Source organism: Sinocyclocheilus anshuiensis, unplaced genomic scaffold (genome assembly GCF_001515605.1).
Source record: "Sinocyclocheilus anshuiensis isolate Anshui unplaced genomic scaffold, SAMN03320099.WGS_v1.1 scaffold330, whole genome shotgun sequence".
NCBI lineage: Eukaryota > Metazoa > Chordata > Actinopteri > Cypriniformes > Cyprinidae > Sinocyclocheilus > Sinocyclocheilus anshuiensis.
The window spans coordinates 1,849,788-1,871,829 of record NW_015547689.1 but is presented as its reverse complement, the minus strand read 5'-3'; the positions used below and the strand labels follow the sequence as shown (position 1 = coordinate 1,871,829).

General features: G+C 37.5%; 1 protein-coding gene across 1 annotated transcript in view; it reads left to right on the top strand.

Moving 5' to 3' along the window:
- Positions 1–22,042, top strand: part of LOC107703442 (glutamate receptor 4-like) — a 101,231-nt gene that overhangs the window by 70,624 nt on the left and 8,565 nt on the right. Inside the window, exons 5-12 of the mRNA XM_016506066.1 lie at positions 1,217–1,270; positions 1,732–1,890; positions 4,830–4,997; positions 5,981–6,085; positions 8,162–8,272; positions 11,173–11,379; positions 12,385–12,758; positions 21,494–21,692. Of these exons, the coding sequence (XP_016361552.1) occupies positions 1,217–1,270; positions 1,732–1,890; positions 4,830–4,997; positions 5,981–6,085; positions 8,162–8,272; positions 11,173–11,379; positions 12,385–12,758; positions 21,494–21,692 (1,377 nt within the window). The remainder of the gene's footprint in view (positions 1–1,216; positions 1,271–1,731; positions 1,891–4,829; positions 4,998–5,980; positions 6,086–8,161; positions 8,273–11,172; positions 11,380–12,384; positions 12,759–21,493; positions 21,693–22,042) is intronic.

Here is a 22,042-nt window from a genome sequence, read left to right as displayed (position 1 = left end):
ATGAAAGGGTTTTTTATAGTGTTTGTGAAAGTGTTTCTTAATATGTATGAATTTTATCTGTGTGTATCTCCTGAAATAAAAGACACGGGTAGATATTCTAGAGGTAGTTCTATTTTATTTAATTTTAAATGTGTGTTATGTGTTAACACGGTGCCATATAAAATACACATAGAGAATTATGGGACAGGGTAGTGAAGCACCACACACCCTGAATGGTTTAAACGTGTTTTTAAAGGTCTATAAACTGTACTGTACACTGTGCATCAGGGTTAACTAAACAGAATTAAATATGCACAAGCACAAGGTCCTGAGGGAACAAAGAATAGATTTCCTAAAGTAATTCATTTGCGGAGATGACACATTAGAAGCATAGGCGTAGCTTGACGTTTGAGCTTGGGGGGGCCAAACCGAACAAATCTATTTAAAGGTTGTGTTCTGTGAAAATTAAATAACATTTGGATGTAAATGGTCGGCATAAAAGTAGTGTGCGGCTAAACCTGCTGCGTCCTGTGGATCACCTTTATCTGATTGTCCGGGTCCGGAATCATTAAGCACGGCATTAATATCTTCATCGGAGTTTTTCGTTGTCTCCAGATTTCTCTGCAGTTCGTGTATGTTGTTAAAAACGCGGAACATCATTTTATTCCACACAACAGGCAAGCATTACCATTAAGTCTATTATCCACCAAAATGCAGATTCGTCACGTGACAATTCTTACGCAAATGAGATTGAGGGAGACGTTGTTTGTTTTGATTTATTAATTAACTTACAATAACAATTTAAAATGTATTAACTTTTACGTATTAACTTTTACATGTATTATTAACTACATTATATGCATTTTTACTTCATAGAAAAAACGTTATAAATAAATATTTAGTCAAATTCTTTAATCAAGCTACGCCCATGATTAGAAGGGCATATTTCTTTATTCCCTGCAAACTGATCCCTTGATATTTCCTTTTGCAACATTTTGTAGCTGTCAAAGTCATTTTAAGATATTTTTGCTGGTGTTTGCTTCAGTATTTTTCAAATTACAGAGAAGTATGGGAAAAGGCAGCCTGTTTGATCAGAAATAATTAATAACAGAGGAATTCTGCTTTCCCAACGGCTTCCAGCTCTTCTGTACATTCATACTGAATGTTGGGTGAATGCCGATAACTGTATTTGCTTTTAGGATTTGCCCTCACTGCAATGTCTGGTTTATCTCCGCAGATTGTAAGTGTCGGCAAGCATGTCAAAGGCTACCATTACATCATGGCAAATTTGGTGAGCTAAATTGTATTCCTTTATCACCTTATTCTCCCTGTCAGCTTGTCCTCCTTTCATTCTGTTTTATCTCTTACTTTCTACATATTCCTCTCCACTCCACTGGTCTCTCTCTCTCTCTCTAGTTGTCTCGGCCTCTCTGTCTCCTGCCCTCCCTCGTTCTTTTGCTTTCTTAATCCTCGCTTTTCTTTAAGCAAGATATGTCAATTTGAGAGACTAATTCGTATTCCAGTGTGAGCGGTGGTGACAGTGTTTTAATGACGCTGGGAGCTGCAGAGCATGCTCTCTCTCCCTGCTCTCTGGCTGTGCACGGAATTGGCTCACAGAGGCGAGCTGGATATGAATGTTTGTATAATTTCTCTTATCGTAGCGCTGCATTGCCAACTACGTTTTAATAATCTCTCTCTCTCTCTCTCTCTCTCGCTGTATTTCTTACTCTTTCCACTTCTTTGCTCTGGCAGGGTTTTAAGGACATCAATCTGGAGCGTTTCATGCATGGGGGAGCCAATGTGACAGGCTTTCAACTGGTGGACTTCAGCAATCCCATGGTTATTAAACTCATGCAGCGCTGGAACAAGCTGGACCAGCGCGAGTATCCCGGCTCTGACGCTCCTCCCAAGGTACCATTGCTTGACCCGGTCCTGTGTGGAACCAGTTTGAAGTCAGATACATTATGCATAAAATGCAAATGCATAAACGTCCTGTTTGAGTTCCTCCAGCCACTCTGAGAAAACTCCCAAATCTCCAGAATGAGTCTGATGATCACATCCAATGGTTTTATAAATGAGGGTCAAGGTTGAGTAAAGGCCAAAGTATGCTTAGGTGTTTACACATACTCAAGGGAGTGGACCGCCTGCGTTCACGCACTCTATCAAATGGAGTATACTTTGAAAGGCTACTTTGGGCTTAAGGCAGAAAGTTTTAACATACATTTTGGATGAATGGGTGAGCGTAAGTAAATAATGTAGGATGGATGGATGGATAAAAAAAAGCATGGATGAATAATGAAAGCAATGAAGGTAGAAAGGATGGGTTGGTGGAAAGATGGAAGGAAGAAAATATGAAAGAAAGGGAGGATGGATGGATGGATGAAAGGAAGGTTGGTTAGGTGGAAGAAAGGAAGGGTGGATGATATGGTGGGTGTATGAAAGGAAGGATGGATGAATAATATAAGCAAAAAAGGAAGAAAGAGGGAGTGTGTAAGGAAGGAATTAAGGGAAGAAATCTAGACAAAGGAAGGGATGGATGGATGGATGGAAGAAAGGAAGTTGGGTGGATTGAATGTAGGAAAGAAAAAATAAATAAATATAAAGTAAGAACAGAAAAGTGGGTGGATAAAAGAAAGCAAAGGTGGATGGATGGGTGGGTGGGTAGGTGGATGGAAGGAAGGAAGGATGGAATTAAAGAAATATAAACAGATGAAAAGGAAGGGATGGATGGGGCTAAGGAAGGAAAGAATATAGATGAAGGAAGGGTGTATGGATGGATGGGTGGAAAAAAGGAAATAGAAGGTAAGAAAGGAGGATGGTGGGTGGAAGTATGTATGGATGAATGGATGAATGCAAGGATAGATAAAGAAAGAGCGAAATGAATGATGAATGGGGAAGTATAGATGGATATGGGTGGTTGGGTTTGTAAAATGAAGGAAGGAAAGAGAAATAGACAAAGGAAAAAAGGAAGAGAGGGATGGATGGATGCATGTAAGGAAAGAAGTAGACGAAAGGAAGGGAAAATGGGTGGATGTTTGGGTTTGTGGAAGGAAGGAAGGAAGGAATAATGGATGGAAGGATAGATAAAAGAAGAAAGAATGGATGAACGGATAGAAGGATGGATGTTGGTGGTTGCATTTGTGGAGTAAATGGAGAAGTAATGGATGGAAGGAGAGATGAAGGAAGAAAGAAAGGATGAATGGATTGAAGGATAAGTTGATCAAATAAGGAAAGAAAGATGAATAGATAGAATTGGAAAGAGTAAAAATGATGTGCATTATGCACATTGTTCACAAGAAATATTAACCTCACATGTTTTATACCAGAACTGGAGTATGTGTCAAAGGCAGAAGCTGTGCCGATGTATTGAAGTGAGATGTACATTGTTCTTACATAGAAACGTGTAATAAACCGTATCACTTCGACCCATATTAGAGACCTACATTATCATAAGTTTCATTCATTCTCGTCTCACCAGAAAAATCCTGCTCGTGATTTGATATGCCTGTTCATGTCTGCATCGTGAAAGCAAGGTATCTGTTGATCCATTTTTACTGGGACTCACCCCTTGGGGCCTGATGTGGATGACACTCTTTGGAGGGCGGTTGCATTGATCCTCGCCTGGTGATGCGCCGCCGTAGCGGAAATCCCTTTGGCGTGACCTGAGGGGACATCGCTTTACCAGGAGGATGCTCCTCACTGCACACCACTGGCCAGAGTAGGATGCTGGGGAGGGACACCGGCAGACTAGCAAACGGAGTGTAAATGAGATGCTGTGGTCCAACCATGTCAACACACACAGATCTACATATACACTCTCACAGACTTGCCCTGTGGTATTTTGACTCAACTGCTCTGTGCCATTTTATCGCAGCGAGGCAGAGAGAAAGAGCACAAGCCACTTATTGGTGCAATCAGGGCAGCCTCCGATAGCAGCTGACCGTCCCTCCCCCCACTCCCACCCACCAGAGACTGAACAGGAAGCGCCTCACAACTACTGTATCAGTGCTCACTGATTTCTCATGCTCTGTCTGCTCCTAATATGTGCAATGACACGCATGTACGAGTCGCTGCTCTCCTCTTTTTCTCTTGCTGTTTTTGGTTTGTCCCTTCTTTTCTATTTTTGTTTTTTCTCCCTTTTGCTTTCCGCTTTCCCCTATGACTCCACTTGGAGGTTCTCTGCTCATGAGTACGTCAGCCCTTACAAATGGCGTTCATTAGTGTAAACCTAGTCAGGTTGATTGACTCATGTTAAATAAACAGCATTTTGGTGTAGTACAGACACTGAAGTGAATATGCAAAGCACATATAAATAACATTATGCAGGAGTAATTTATTCTGATTGGTCAATCGCCACATTCTTTAGTGAATTTTTTTGTATAATGACTACTAAAAAGTTTAATTGACAGGCGCTTTCCTGTATGTGTGTGTTGGACACTGGTTAGTTTCATGTCTCAGTTTCGGTAGATAGATACAGACCCATTCTATATATATATATATATATATATTCAAAAATATGGGTTGGTTTTTAAATGTTTTTGAAAGAAGTCTCTTCTGCTCACCAAGGCTGCATTTAAAGTACAATAATATTATAAATATAATCTTCAAAAAATATTTTTAACATTTCAAATTTTATAACCTGAACAAATCTGAATTAACAAAGAAGAATTGTATATTTATCAATTATCTTGAAATGTAGAGGTTGAGATATATAACTCAATTAATAAATGCTGTAAAATGCATTGATACCTAATGTACTAGCTAAGTAATGTTCACAAATTGAACCTTCAAAACACCATTAAAGCATTATTGTATATATTGACCTTTCCATGACCCTCTTGTTTCTGTAGTACACTTCCGCTCTGACATACGATGGAGTGATGGTGATGGCAGAAGCCTTCCGGAACCTACGCAGGCAGAAGGTGGACATTTCCCGCAGGGGCAACGCCGGAGATTGCCTGGCCAACCCCGCTGCCCCTTGGAACCAGGGCATCGACATGGAGCGCACACTCAAACAGGTCACATGCACAGATGAGCAAATGCAGGTTTTTTATGAGATGGGAAAGAAGTGCTTTGTGCAGTGTTTCAATTGGAGTAAGACTGGCAGCTGAAATAAATGTCTAATGTAAAAAACAAGGCTGTGAGGTGACAGAGGGATAAGGCTGAACAGAACAGTAATCGACTATGTGAAAAATGCGAAATGCCCAAATTTGAACTGATGGTAGGTAGAAAATGACAGGGGTAATGGAAAGGTGTAATAGAGGAAACTATAAGTATGGAGAAAGGGAGGAGAGAGTGACAGGAAACAAAATGGAGAGCAGGAAGAGAGCAGTGAGAGAATTTCTCAAATTTTTTAAAGGACCTCAAACTGTTCTCAGACCCCAACAACCCACCTCACAAACAAATATATAAAAATACATTGATTAGCATTCAATAACACTTGATATTTACAGTGCTATGTAAATACTGTCACACTAATCTAAAAAACAGCGCTTATATATGCATCAGTAATCAGGACGTGCATGTCAAACGTAAAAATACTATAAATAACTAAATCATGAGTGTTTTATAAGAAAGGAAATTACTTAATTGCTTTTAATTATACACAGATAGATAAGAAATAAATTAGAGTTTATCTTTCCCACATTTAACATGCTCTGCTGCCGCATTGCTAAAAGAGTCCAGGCAGAATTGATGATACTTTTGTATATTTATACTTAGTCCTGATGCAAACTCAACAGTTTATAGTATAATGTTACTGATGATTTGGCTCCACTGTATATAGCTTTCTCAGATTTTTAGATTTTTATTCATGGTTAAAAGGATGTTCTGTCTATTTTAGATGAACTCCTGTTTAAGAAACAGAGGTTTGGGCTAATACTTCCAGAAGAAAGTGATGTTAAAGTTTGAGAAAGAAAGTGAATGTGTAAATGAAAGTGTTTCGAGGTGCTTTGCAGTGGTTGGATAAACTGTAATTACATTGTTAATCACTGCAATCCAGGTGCGCCTCCAAGGATTAACAGGAAATGTCCAGTTCGACCACTACGGGCGCAGAGTCAACTACACTATGGATGTTTTCGAATTAAAAAATAATGGCCCCAGAAGGGTAAGATTTCATTCTTGTATCACGCATTGGTAGTTCTTCCACTTTGATATTGTATGTCTGACTTTAAATGCGCTTATCTGGGTGTTTTCTGTCTACACTTATCTTTGATTCTGAGAAAGTGTAATCAGGTTTTGCTGTCTCTCTACATCTGTCGAGTGTCATTTCGTGCGTAATTCATTGTCTTTCTTGATGTGCTTAACGCTCTGTGCTTCACTTGATGCAGCTGTTTCTGCAAGAACAATCCCTAGAGACCCTGATGAGTCTTTATTATTTTATAGTCAGCGGTTTTTTTTGTACATGTTACATCTTGTAAGTCTCTTACAGAACTTTGCCACCGCATTCCCATTTCATGCATATATGGATCTCTTTACATGGTGAAAGTCGTGTTTTACAGCCATTTTATCTGCCTTATAAACCCATATGAATCATTAGGACTCACACAAATGATGGGTGATAATTTTCACAGAAACAGTCGTTATTTCTGCTCTGGCACCAAATCACCCACAAAGTATTTCCTGTGAGACAGTGTCCTCTGTTTTCTACCCACGTTAGCTGACGGAGCGAGTGGGCTATTTGACAAGCAGGCTTTGACCGTCATGCACCTGTGGGATTGTGGGAAATCAAATGAATAAATTATATTTAGTCTCAGTGTGAGGGACATAAAAATTAGAGAGGGGATTTATTTTCAAATGGTCCGTTAGCAAATAGTCAACATATTTGCAAAACTTTAATCTATTCAAAAAAAATTATACTAATTATTTATTTATTTTTATTTTTTGTAGTTATTTGCAACCAAATGTACAGATTTAAAATAATGCACAATGTTCGGCCTCGGATGGTCTGGTGGTTTTAGCAGCAGAGCTATGTACGGACCATAAAGTCTCGTGTCACACACCTTCTTCTAAAGTCATGAGGAGCCCTCTGCCTCTGCCGTGTTTTATGGAGTATGGCAGCTCCTGGCTGCTGTTGAGCAGTGCACCAGGGTGATGAGAAAAGGAGGTGGAGGGGAGCACAGGAACGAGCCGCCAGGGTTTGGCACTCATTTATCAGCCGTTCGCGAGCCCCGCTTTAGGCAGATGCTGGAGCCTGGCTCTTCTTTCTCCCGTTCATCTGGGTCTCGTAAGGACACGGGCACACGCTGCTGCTCGCGTCTCCTCAGCCTGACAGTTTATCATCCCACAGCAAAATGTTACAAGTGGTGACACTGTGTTCTTAAACCACACAAAATAACAACATTCCTCTTTAGTATCTACACAAACACTTATAAAACAAATGTAGCAATGTTTAAAATAAGACAGAAAATCTATCAGTCAAAGATACACTACCATTCAGAAGTTTGTGACGGTAAGATTTATAAATGTTTTTGAAAACTCTTGCGCTCAAGGCTGCATTTATTTAATTAACAGTAATATTGAGAAATATTATTACAATTAAAAAAAAAACGTTTTCTGTTTTTATATGTTTTAAAATGTAGTTTATATATGATGGAAAAGCTGAATTTTCAGAAGCCATTACTCCAGTCAAGAAACATTTGTTCTTATTATTGTCAATGTTGAAAACAGTTGCTGCTTAATATTTTTCTGGAAACCGTGATCTTTTCTTTTTTTCAGGATTCTCTGATGAATGGAAAGTTCAAAAGAACAGCATGTATTTGAAATAGAAATTTTTCGTACCATTATAAATATCTTTACTGTCATTTCCAAGTAGTAAGTATTAATTTATTTATTTTTTTAAAACATTCTGATCTTAAACTTTTAAACGGTAGTGTACTTTCTCTGAAACAAGTCTTGAAGGGGTAGTTCACCCAAAAATGAAAATTGTTGTCACTCACCGCTTGTTCCAATCCCATATTCTGTGAACCATAAAAGAAGAAAGTTTAAATGCATTTTTAAACGTTTTTTGTCCATAAATTGAATGTGAATGGTATGGACAAGGTGTCAGATGAAGAATGAATAGTTTAGCCCAGTTTAGACATAAAATAATTTCCGCACATTTACCCATATGGGCAGGCTTGCACATATTCACTTGCTCTCAATTGGGTCTGGAGTCTCATTCTCGTCCTTGTCCCATCTCCAGATCGGATATTGGAATGATGCTGATAAGTTGGTTCTGACCCAGGATCATGCTTTGCTTCCTAATGAAACGTCTGGCATGGAGAACAGAACCGTGATTGTGACGACTATTATGGTGAGTAGCTGCGTTTCCTGAGACTTTATTTGACACATTTTACAATAAAATAACTTGTGGTGTTTGTCCTTCACCTGAAAGCTTCCATATACCAAGAGCCCCTCTCATACACATGGTGAAAAAATGAACATTTCTCAATGGCAATGAATTTCTTCATAATTTGCACACACAAAGATTCCGATCTGCAAACATTGCAGAAATTCACAGCTGCGCCGTGCTGTTCATCAAGGAGCATTTTCTCTCTGTGTGACCTGTCAGTCATACTGCTGTCCATTCAGATAACCCAAATGTTTTTATGTGTGCTGAATAGCATCTCTCGACAGTGTTGTGTAAATGTGTACTTCCATGGCATTGTGAATACGCCGTGTGCATCATCCACCTTTCTCACGTACTGTCAAAGTTACCAGAACTGGTGTCTTGGACTCTTTGTATTTTGTTTTGTTCATTTTGTCAACTGTAATCTAATGTGTGAATTGAAACACTGCATGATTGGGATACATTCTGTATTTCCTATAAATTTTGAAGACCGTAAATGACAGTATCGTCCATCCATATGCACTGATTCAAGGATGTGACGGACGTTCAGACACATATTTGCTAAATGCTAAGGTTTTGGAGTGTCGCACCTGAAGCCAAATCCTCCTCTTTTCAGCCCCTGGTGAGGAATCCCTTATTAAGAAACTGAACAGCTGATGGACTCTGCAGAGGTGAAATCAAGCGCTTACTGAAGCTCGGACAGACAGAAAGACAAATCAGAACTGAGGGCAAAAACATGGATGCTACTACCTGAGCCAAAATAAAGCCACAAAGACGAGCTCTAATAAGCAACTCAATCATGAATGGAGAAGACCTGTAGTGTTGCCAGAATTGGAAAACTGGATGGACTCATGGAAGCGAAACGAAGTCTTTACTTTAGCATTTATATCACATGTATCGCAAACAGAAGAACCAGGTTTTTATAGCATGCAGGTTTTGTATATATAGCACACTGTATATAAAATCTTCATTACTGCCCATTTGCATTCATTAAGACTTCTCAAAGCATATCATGAATATCCATAAGGAATTCTAATTTTCCCATTATGCTCTATACTTTTTACATTTTAAAGGGACAGTTCACTTACAAAAGAAAATGATCATTGTTTGCATCGTCATGTTTCCAAACTTGTATGACTTTCTTCTGAGGAACACAAAAAAGTTTTGAAGAATGTTCCTCATTTTCCATACAATGAAGGTGGATGGGGACCAAAAAAGTACCATGAAAGCATCATAAAAGCAATCCAAATGACTTGTGTGCTATAATCCAAGTCTTCTGACATTATAGAATGAAATTTGCTAGTTGTATTCAATGCTATTTGTATTCAATTAAAAGTTGCTACTCTTATTCAATGGAAAATCTTGCTCTCAAAATCTTGGTTGGTCACCAATCACTTTCATTATGGAAAAGAGCAGCTTGGACATACAATGAAGATGGATAGAGAATAGAGCTGTCCGACAAAAACACAATGAAATGATTTTGAAGTCCACTGAATGAAATTTAACTTGGTCTTCATTCACTTTCATTGTGTGGAAAAGAGCAGCTTGAACATTCTGCCTAACTATCTCCTTTTGTGTTCCACGGAAGAAAGTCAGTCATAATTTTCGAAACTCAGATGGTGTGTAAATGGGTTCCATTTTGGATGAATTATCCCTTTAAGTTTAGAGACTGTGAGCAATGAAGCATTTTTATGTGGTGTTTGTAAGAACATGGTTTTGCATGACTGCCTATACACCACCTCATGACTCAAGAGTACAGATCACCCCCACTTGAGGCATTACCTGCTACAAATGCTAGATCCTTTTTATTTTATTTTTTGGTTTTTACCTGTAGAAAAACACTGACTAGGAACAACACCGCCCTGTGCTTGTAAGAAAGATTTCAGGAGAAGGTTGCATTCTAATACATCAAACAAATTTGAGATGAAAAGGATCTTCCGTTGACATTCAGTGTGGAGAGCTCTATTTGCTGTGTGTGAAATATTTAATTCTCTCTACTGGGCTTTCTGCCTTTCATCATTTTAGGCTAGCCATATGGATTAGAACATATTTGTAAAAGGGAAGCAGGTTTTCAGGATTTTTATGTAAATGTTCTGCTGTCACCTTGCAAGTAAACATTTTTATGTGCTGCTGTATAGCACCTGTATTGTGTTAGAAATAGTTTGTTATGACAATACATCATACTGATGATGTGAAAAAAAATGACCGTTTTTGTTTGTGGTGTGGCTTTTTTCCTGCACAAATGTTCTTTTTTGTCATCTGAACTGTAATCCCTTATACACTTCAGTGATACATTTTAAAGTTAGGAGCAAGATTCTGTGTCATTGCGTGTGACAGATTTGCAGTAGCAGTTTGCTGTTCAAATGTTTGTTAAAGGCATGCAATTGTAATAAATTGTGGTCGTGAATTTTATGGGTCTGTTATCATTGCTTTGAATCATGTACAGTACATAGTGCACATTTTGTGTGCTTCATGTTATATTTTAATGCTTGTATGGACTCATACATACACCCTTTCTTAAACGTTAAAGCATTTATCCCTGATTGAAAATCCTTGGTTTTGTTGGTTTTATGTGGGAGAATATTGACTCATGTCAATTTAAAAGAAAAGCAATATGTTCTTATGGCTAGAATTTGAATAGCAAATCAATGAGCCACAGGCTCACATAATGACTGTAATTATCTTTAATACTGCTTCTAAAACATTTTTATTCATCTATAACTCTGCAATACATCATCTTTAGACTATAGAATACAAATTAAATGTAACAACATGGCTAAATTTCAGCACTTTATACATTTTACTTGTTTATGAAAGTGTGACATGTTGGCCATTGAAAGTACTTCGCTGTTTTGTTAATTCAGGAAGGGCCGTATGTAATGCTGAAGAAGAACTGGGAGATGTACGAGGGGAACGAGCAATATGAGGGATACTGTGTGGATCTGGCATATGAAATCGCTAAACACATCGGTTTCAAGTATAAGATCTCCATCGTGCCTGATGGAAAGTATGGAGCTCGGGATCCAGAGACAAAGATCTGGAACGGGATGGTTGGGGAGCTGGTGTACGGGGTAAATTATTTTCCTTTCTTTTTGCGATGTTCTGACTTATGCATGAGATTTGTAGATGTATCTGTATGCTTTCAGGGCACAGAGTTGATTTTTTTTTAATCAGTGAGTAGTTTTCAACTCCATGAGTTTGAAAATATCAGCAAAATTAATGAACACGATTATAACCTTAATGACTTATACAGTACAAAAATGGAAATACTCTTTGTATGGATTTTAAACATGAAGCCTTCAAGAAATGCATGATGTGGATTTGAGAGAAAATCTCAGCAATCTTCATTGTAAAATTTTAGTTCTGTGTCTGGTGAAGAGAGAAAATAAGAAAGACAAACCAACCATTCAGAGGCTGATATTTATTAATGAGCACTGCATACAGAGAGTGCTTGTCATCTTGTAGATTTTTGCTGAGCACCAGAAAACACACAGCCCAAAAGTTTTTTTCTTCCTCTTGAAAGTGTCAGGCAGTTACTGTATGAGAAACTTAAATTTCTTTTTTGGATTAGTCTTGCACAGCCCTGCCAAGGTCTAAATTGTCACTAAGTCACCAACAATAATCTAGTTTTTGAATTTACTATGCAGAAAAATGTGCAGCCAGACTTTAGACTCTACAGTCTTTAGCTGTAAGCATCTTTTTTTTCTGCCTTGATTAGTTTATCCTTCTCCCCAAAACTCAGTATTAAGCCTCTTGGATTAACTCCTTGGATTTTTTGCCATGAATATGCAAAGCCTTGTTCAATTAGAGAAGTTATAAATATGATATGAGGAGAGGTGGGAATCGGCAGATTATGCTTTACTTTCTCTTTTTATTCGCTCTTTTCTCCTCTAAGTATAATGTTCAAATATAAGATCTCAGCTTTGAATGCAAATATTTAGTGTTAGCTTATCCAATCAAATGGCTCAGTTAATAAACTTAGCAAAGTCATTATGTCTGTTTTGCTTGTAAATAAGCATATTCTGAAGTGATTAAAGAAGAAGATTGATATAAAACATGCTTTCCTGTTGTTCTAGAAAGCGGAAATCGCTGTGGCCCCATTGACTATCACTCTGGTCCGGGAGGAGGTCATTGACTTCTCGAAGCCCTTCATGAGCTTGGGCATCTCCATCATGATCAAGAAGCCCCAGAAGTCCAAACCGGGCGTCTTCTCCTTCCTGGACCCACTGGCCTACGAGATCTGGATGTGCATTGTGTTCGCCTACATTGGCGTGAGCGTGGTGCTCTTCCTGGTCAGCCGCTTCAGCCCGTACGAGTGGCACACCGAGGAGCCCGAGGAGGGCACTGACGGTCTGCCTAGCGACCAGCCCCCCAATGAGTTCGGGATTTTCAACAGTCTCTGGTTCTCCCTTGGAGCCTTCATGCAGCAGGGTTGCGACATCTCACCCAGGTCAGTAAACTCAAACCACCACTAGAAAAATAAGAGGGAAAAATATGAATTGCAGAGGGAATTAATACAGTTAATGTCTCTGATATGGTAATATCTGATACCTGAAATAGAGTCATTGCTGTAGTTTCCATAGTGATTTGATGATGAGTCTGAATTAAAGAACACGGAGGAGCAGCCAAGTGGGAGAACTTGCATTAACACTCGCTGTTTATTCATTGTATCTGCTTTGGATCTTTGGGGAGGGAGGAACAACCAGTCACAACCATCACTAAGAATGTTTACATGCAAAGTTATAATCAAGCTACTGTGATTTTTGGAGTCTTCAAATATACACTACCGTTCAAAAGTTTCAGGTGCCAGGTGTTTCTTTTAAAGAAATACTTTTATTCAGCAAGATTAGATTGACAGTATAGACTTTTATAATGTGACAAAAGATTTTTATTTCAAATAAATTCTGTTCTTTTGAACTTTCTATTCAAAATCATGGTTTCTACAAAATGATTAAGCTGCACATCCGTTTTCAACATCGATGATAATAAGAAATGTTTCTTGAGCAGCAAGTTAGCATATTAGAATGATTTCTGAAGGATCACGTGACACTGAAGAGTGGAAAAATGGCTTCTGAAAATTCAACTTTGACAACACAGGAATAAATTACATTTTAAAATGCATTAAAATAGAAAATGCTCATTTTAAATTGAAATCATATTCACAAAATTACAATGTTTTTCTTTATTTTTGATCAAATAAATGGTGAGCACAGAGGAATTCTTTCAAAAACACACAAAAAAAATCTTACCTCCCCTAAACCTTTGAACAGTAGTGTACATGACAATATTTAAAATATTAAATACATTTTGCATTTAATCTCTGTTGTTCGTTTCGCACGCACAACGCTGAGGCCAGCTGTAGTCCATACATGCTTAACAAAGGCAAGCTAAAATCATATTATATAGATATGTTAGTCCAACATATCTAACAAAAAATTGAGTGATTTCAGTCAGATTAAAGTATTTACATGACAAATTATTGTTGTGGTCCAACTGAAATGGAATGGAGTGCATGTAAACATACTTACTGATATGGTCATATTCCATTTGTATGTAGCAAATGTCAGTCGTAAAGGAGGAGTTCACCCAAAAAAACAACAACAACAAAAGTTTTGCTATTCCAGACATTTTAAAAAGAAATGCTTAGGGGGGGGAATCTTTTTTTTTTTTTGGACAAAAGCATTTGAAACATCTTCTTTTGTGTTCCACAGAAGAAAGAAATTCAAACAGTTTTTGAAAACAATAAATGATGACAGAATTGTCATTTTTGGGTGAATTATCCCTTGAACATGTTTTACTCTATTTACGTAATGCATCACACTTTGTCTCACCGGTTCCTCAGTAAGTAACTGAGGTGTCATTCCACTTTGCACCTTGATGAATTTTACCATCAGTGAAGCCAGTGGGGGGTCCGGGGTCCTGCGCAACAGTCCGATCGCTCATCGTCCCATTTGATGTCCACACATCGCCCGTCTGTCCTGCCGGCTAGTTCTCACAGGAAATATGCTAGTCATTCATTGTTACTCTGTGTGGCAGTTTGTTTTTGTTATTTGTCTCTTGCTCCTTACGTCGCCTGCGGGTTTAACATCAGGCTCGCTGCAGCGCTGGCTCTTGCTCACTCACACCCCCACCCGCCCTCTCTTTTCTGTCTAATAAGCACCTGCATGACCACGGTAGAGCTCTTAAAGAAGTGTTATCAAGAGAAGAGAGAAAAAAACAGGCTTTATTTTTCAGCCCCCACCAGATAAGAAATCACTCATGACAGGCCAAGGGGAAGACAAGAGCAGTAAAAAGAACAGCACATGGCGGAAGACAGCAGGTACTTAGAGAACCGTCAAAATCATAGAGTCTATCTCTTCTGCTCTATAGCCTGTATATCACAGTGCTGTAGAGGGCCTATGGTTTTGATTTGGATTAAGATGACCCATTTAGGACTTATAAGAATCGTGTTTTTCATCGTTTTTGCATATAACTAATAAAGATTCATGAGTTGGATTGGAGCCATTGATAAACGACGGGGGGGAAAAATCAGGAAAAAGCACTTCCATTCATTTTCTTTAGTACATGCCATTAATTCTCTTTAGTCAGCATGTGCCTTTACCTCAATGTTCTTGATTTAGACAAGATGACGCAGTTGCACAGCAGCGTTACCGGGTGTCGGTACTTGTCCTTTCCTCCTCGTCCTCCTCTTCCCTGTCTAATAGCCTACTGGTTATTCAAATTTGCAGATTTGCTTTCTTTTTCTTATGCACTTGATAGTTATATGCATATTTAACAGCTGAAGTGTGTCATTTTTCGACATTAAAATACTTTCTATTTTCTCACAGGACTGTACTGCCCTGCAGTAAAGATTTTGATTGATTTCATATTAATTTTCACATTCCATTTTCTTGGAGCACAGTGGTGCCAAACCCATTTGTCACAAGACAGATCATAGTCTAAGACAGGGGTTTTTATACTGGAGTCCATGAGATTTCCAGGGAGTCAAAAAGCAGGTGTGCAGAGTTTGAGAGAAAATAAAAAATATTGTGCAATTTTTATTCTTATGCGTTTTAACAGTAAGAAATTTGAGCCAAATCTGCTCAACATATCTCACATATATTTGTGAAAAAAAGGTTGTAGTTTTTCCCTGTCACCTTCCTTTTAGTGTAGAAAAAATATACACATTTAACATGCAAAGTATACAGTATGTTGTCTACTGTAGATGATTCAATTTTGGGATCATCATTTTGTCTTCATAGTATCACATTTATTAATTTTATCACACAGTATTAATGAGTCTTTATACAGGAAAGTAATAGTTATTAGTAGTAGTAGTAGTAGAAGTAGTAGTAGCATTATTTTTTAATTACATTTTACAATCATCACAGTCTTTGTATTATTATTATTGTTTTTATTTCTTTATGAATTAGTAATAAGATACTATTAATTATTGTTATTATATAATAATAATAATCATTGTTGTTGTTGTTGTATAGTTGAATGACAAACCAATTCAAATTTGAGATCATCATGTTGTCTTTTCAATTTCACTTAATATTTTTTTTTTCTTTTTTTTCTTATTAATGAATCTTTATACAGGGAAATATATTGCTACGTTTACATTTTAGTAAGGAGATCATCAAAAAAATAAAAAAGTTTGAAAAGTCCTGTTCTGAGAAACTTGATTTCAGGTCTCTGTTATGTTATTATTATTGGTGCAGAAATTACACTCTTCAACTTTGATTGTGTAATAAGATAATGCACAGTTTGAGCTTGAATCTCCATCGAAATATTGATTCATAAGCACAGCACTTCAGATTGAGGCATTGATTTTGTCATTTTGAGTCATCTTATTTTAATAGATTTCTTACAGTCAAGCTACATGTAATTAATTGAGTTTCATTCAGCACCACTCTATTCCATGTATCCTCCTTGTTCACAGTTTCCACAGTGAGTAAAACAGTTTGTAAGGAAGATGATTGATGAGGATGATGTGGGAATGATGGGGTATGAAAATGCTGAGGGCGTTTTGTGTGATGGGGCCGGACAGGGTCATAACTCTTGCGTGTTTTCCCTGTCGTGTTTTTGGCTCAGGCGGGCTGGCAGGTGTCATCAGCAGGCAGGTAGAGCAGCTTCCTGGGCTTCGGAAACAGCCAGCATCTGGCGTGTGCGCTATTGCAGTGATTTTGTAGTTATAATGCATGTGGGCAGCGGACCCTATCAGACATGGGAAGATTCAAAAAAACTCATTTTCAGATTCGAACACACACAGCCTCGGTGAATGAAGCCTCTTGAAATTGCATCACGGGACGAACGGGGAATTAAGACATGCTAATGATAGTCATAGGTTCGGTGTGTGGGATGTAAGATTGTGTCGCAACTCAAAAGCCACGTTGCAGCCCTTATATAAAACCTTTCGATAAGCCTTTTCTTGAAGTGTCAAGTCCTTGAAGTGCTTCACTTGCACTGACTGGGTAATATTTATTCAAGTTTGTGTGAAGCTGATGAATATTTTCAAGAATTCTTGTGTTTGGAAGTTTTTGCATGTACTTAACTGGATATAAAGAGGAGGGAATGTATGGAAAATGGATCAAAAAAAGCTAGGATTTTCTTTTTTTTCTCTACACCTATGACAGCATTTCATCTCTCGTTATACAAACGTCTGGTATGTCAAAGAACAATTTTCCTTTTCTTTTGCCTTCTTTGTCTCTCTCGATCCCCCTCTCTCTCTTGCTTTCTTCTTTTGTCCTTACTTTTGTATTTTATGGTCAATCTTGCGCCAATAATTGCCTCTATTTACTGACTTCTTTTATTCCTCAGATGGCTTGGAAATGATTGTAGGGCTAGGAGGAGAGAGAGATCATGGGAGTGATGTAAGGATATGATTGACTCACCAGGCCAGTGCTGTAACAGTGACGGAAATGAGAGAAAGGAGATTGCGCTACAGCAGAGGAAGCTTTGCCCCAGGTTTTATTCATGCCAAAATGATCATTTCAGCCCACAAAACATTTATCTACATAAGACACTCTGGGATAACAGTTGATACCCTTGAACTGTAATTTCCTTTTTAGATTTATGACCATACACAGATGAAACGCACCCTCAAAATAGCATGCGTTATGTGCTGCATTACAAGTAAAACACGTGACGTATATGACTTGTTTTCCACTGAAGTAAAGCTATCTGACCTTTTCAAATAAGATAACTTATTTTTGTATTTGGTATTTATTTGCAGACAAGTACAGCTGAAAACCTCTCTTTTCTCCATGTTGGAAGCAATTGTGCACATGACATGCATTGTAGAAGTTGTGCATGATGTGTATTGTTCTAGACTAGAGAATGTGTGTCATGCTTATCGGTGACATTTGGATTTATTTTCCAAAAAATGAACGGTGCTCTAGTGGAATCCAGTCAAGCTAGTTATTTGTAGTGGACGGAAATAACAATTTGGCTGTTGTCGCAGAGCAGCGGTGGATTTCTCTGCCCTTGAACTCACAGGTGCGGCCGTCCTAAATTTTGCTGTTGTCATGGCAATCAGTCTTGTTTTCTCTTTTGTTGTGCATGAGAATAAAAAGGCCAGCTGTTAAGACATTTTTTGTCAAAAATGTTACAGAGAGACACATTGTTTCCTGTGGTTTTGATTCTTGTGTAAATACACTCATTCTGCATTAAAAAGTAATGAAATGCAACTTTGAGTGATGTTGCTTCGGGGCTTTCAGACTGGGGTCAGAGGACGCCCAGAGAACCGAGAGTGGGTGCTTGGAGGTCCATGGAAATTACGAAAAAAAACATTTTTTTACAAAAGTTTTTTTGAGGATAGTATTATATAACATTAATATTAATATTAAATATTATATGATGTTTGGATTACATTTTCTGATACAGTGTAAATGGGTTGTTGTACATGAAAATATAACCACTACCAAATTTGGTCAGTAAGATTTTTTTTTTTATAAATTAATACTTTTAGTCAACAAGGATGCATTAAATTGCTAAAAGAAATGCATTCAATTCTTTTGAACTTTCTATACATCAAAGAATCTTGAAAAAAATATATAAAGGTTTTCATAAAAATATTAATCTGTTTTCAACACTGATAATACGAATAAATGTTATAAAAAAATTAAAATATGTAATATAAGGACAGCCAAAGCTACTTATTTTATATAGAAGTGTAGCCTATGACAGTAGAATTATTTGCACTTGAAAAAAACTCATTTATTTTTGTTGATTTAATAAATTAGTTATAATAGTATTTATATATTTTATTATGTATTACTGTTCAAAAGTTTTTCAAATTTTGTAATGTTTTTGAAAGAAATCTTATGCTCAACAAACACTGCATTTACAGTATGTTGTGAAATATTGTTACCATTAAAAATATATATTTTCTATTTTAATATATTTTAAAAGGTAATTTATTCCTGTGATGGCAAATCTGAATTTTCAGCAGCCATTACTTTAGTCTTCAGTTTTGCATGATGCTTCAAAAATCATTCTCATATACTGATTTGGTGCTCAAGAAACATTTATTCATATTATCAGTGTTGAAAACAGCTTACTATTTTTGTGGCAGTGTAGATTTTTTTATTGTTTTTATTTTAGGAAGTCAGTCGCTAACAAGTGGATCATCATATTCAAGGATTCTTGACATCACAACTTTTGAAAATTTCTGATATATAGCCTATATGTTAATGCATACAAACTTATGTTATGGGAAAAAAACACTTGATCACTTCCGATGTAAAACAATACCTTCTATTCTGAACGAGAAAAAGTTACAGCATAATGCAGTTAGTTATGTTTTATAATAAGTAACACGTTAATGTTCCTTTAATGTTCAGGCCATACTGAGACATCCAGGTGTTTGAAGATGCCACATGCTGTATCTGACAACGCCAAGAGATAGAAATTGCTGCCAAATAGGAATGAATATATTTTTAATGGGCTAATGTAAGAGCTTGCTTTTTTATTTTTCCAATTTGATCAGTAATGTGGAGTGTGATTGTGAATGACTCTAGTCTCATGGATGGCGAAATTGATTTGCAGGTATTAAATCTTAATCAGAGCAGTCGAGAGGAAGCCATGAATAAATAAAATGCCGGAGGCTCACTGTGGCTGCGGATAGTGACCTTTGCATTTATCTACGGCATGTCAAGGTCTCTCCATTCCTTTCTCTCTCTGCGTCTCGCTTTCTTTCTCTCTGACTCCCTCCACAAATCTACCCCCGGTACACCTCTACTAACGTTTCAGAATGTAATTTAAATTCACCAAGCATTCGCTCGCTCAAATACACGCATGCTGATGTGTCCTTCTCAATGGGAAATCTGCATAAAAGCGGCGTAGTGAGTAACGCGCAGGGTTTCACTGACAGTAGCACATCCCATTTCACAGTTCTAATGGCACTGCTTTGATAATGAGCTGCTTTGAGGGATACACCGGTGATAGTTTGCTTATTTTCTGCTTGAGTGTATGTGTGAAATCTACTGGAACAGTTTGATTCTTATCACTGAGCTGTGATCAGAGGATCTGTTTTACAAGAAATGACTTTATGAGGACCAGAGAGAATTCATGTTTGTTCATGGATCATATGTCTTTATGAATGATACTGTATGCCAAGCGTCAGGGCAGCGGAGCGGCCCGAGGGGTGACTCACTGGTTTCGTGTCCACTCAATTTAGGCTCTTATTAAATTGGCTTTGTCTCATGAAGTCAAATCAATTAACCACGGTTAGCGTGAGCCCCAACGCATCTGATCTGACCTGAATAGTGCCTCTGCATGCAGGTTAGTGTTTAGCAGCGGATTTCAAGTCACACAATGTACTCTGCTTCAAACTTCAGGTGGGTGACAGCCCGCTTTGAGTCCACTCTTAATAGCTAATTATGTTAACCACTGCGTCTTAATGCAGCAGTGTTTCCTTGACAGCGGAAAAAGAAGGACAGGCCTGCATAAATTCGCAATGCTCGTTTTGCACCGCCATCCTGTAAACTGATTTGCATAATCGGGGTGATGTGAGAATTTAAACAGTGTTGGGTTTTAGCACTTCGCCCCCTTCGTGGTTGACGTCCCTGCTGGCCCACTCTAAATAGCCAATCTGTCTTCATGGCAACCACTCTTAGTGGAGGAGACCCTCACCTACACAAAGTCAATTAAATGATCACTGCAGTGAAAGACTGTTTTGACAGGCTGTATTTTATACTGTAACGTCCTGAAGATCAACAGTATCTTCTGTAAGGTCACCATAGAGGAACTACTGCCTGGTTACCTGAATTTAAAGGAAGAGTTCAGCAAAAAAAATGAAAGATTTCAAGTCTTCTGAAGGAGCACAATACCTTTGTGATGAATAGATTTAATATATTTTAAGTTGTTACTGAATTTGTCACCTATGGTGCAGGTTAGATGTTAATTAAAAGTCATAGATTCTTACTTGTCTCATGACCAGACTTCATTGATGTAAAACCTGACCATACTTAATTTGAGAGTTATAGAGGCAAAATTTGTGTCGTATAGACATTTATGATGTTTATTACCCTTTTTTGGCGCTTGAAGGATGTCACTATGAACTGTCATCGTATGGAGAAGATCAATGTGAAGATCATTCAAAAATGTTTTCTTTTATATTATACAACCGTTCAAAAGTCATCATGATCCTTCGGAAATCATTCTAATATGCTGGTAATATGCTCAAGAAACATTTTTATTATTATTAATGTTGATAACAGTTGTGCAGCATCTAATCTAATTGAAAAGAAAGAAAAACAGCATTTATTTGAAATATTTGTAGCATTGTAAATGTCTTCAGTGTCACTTTTGGTCAATTTAATGCATTCTTGCTGAATAAAAATATGAATTTATTTAAAGAAAAACTTACTGAACCCAAATTTTTGAACTTTAGTTTACATGGAAAAATCATACAGGTTTGAAACGGCATAATTGTTTGAGTTCTTGAATAAACAATTCCTTTAAATTGTATTGATTATTTAATTATTTTGAAACAGTAATTCTGTGGGGGTTTTTTTAAACTGACAAAACATTTCTCTCCTTTTCTCCTCCTGCTTTCCTCAATACCCTTTCCCCCAATGTTTTCCTCCTTTACCCTTCTTTATCAATGTTATCCTTACTTTCATTGCTGTCATTCACTACTCCTTCAAACCCTCCTTGCATGGTCATTTTCCTCTCCACTCTTCCTTTCCGGCGGTGTAGGTCTCTATCTGGACGCATCGTGGGTGGAGTGTGGTGGTTTTTCACCCTCATCATCATCTCCTCCTACACAGCCAACCTGGCTGCTTTCCTCACTGTGGAGAGGATGGTGTCGCCCATTGAAAGCGCTGAGGACCTGGCCAAGCAGACAGACATAGCGTATGGTACTCTTGACTCAGGCTCCACCAAAGAGTTCTTCAGGGTAAGTGGACAAAGCTAATGGGTTGAGTGCCGTATTTGTAGAAAAAAAGAAATTAAGCGAAAACCCACAGATTAATAAACCAAACTAAGAAAATATGGCCTTAATTATAAAGTATACCAGGGTTCTCAGTCTTTTTTTGCTCTACAACTAATTTTTTAGGTTCTAGAATTATAACAACATTTAACTATATGATTTAGGATCTCATATGCATAATCGCAAAACTGGCCAATTATGAATGGCAACTCATATTACTATTTTATTAATACTATTTTTATTACTTAAGTTCACTTTTGCATTCAGATAATGTTGTATCCTACATTTGACATTTATTTTATTAAAAACAAATTATA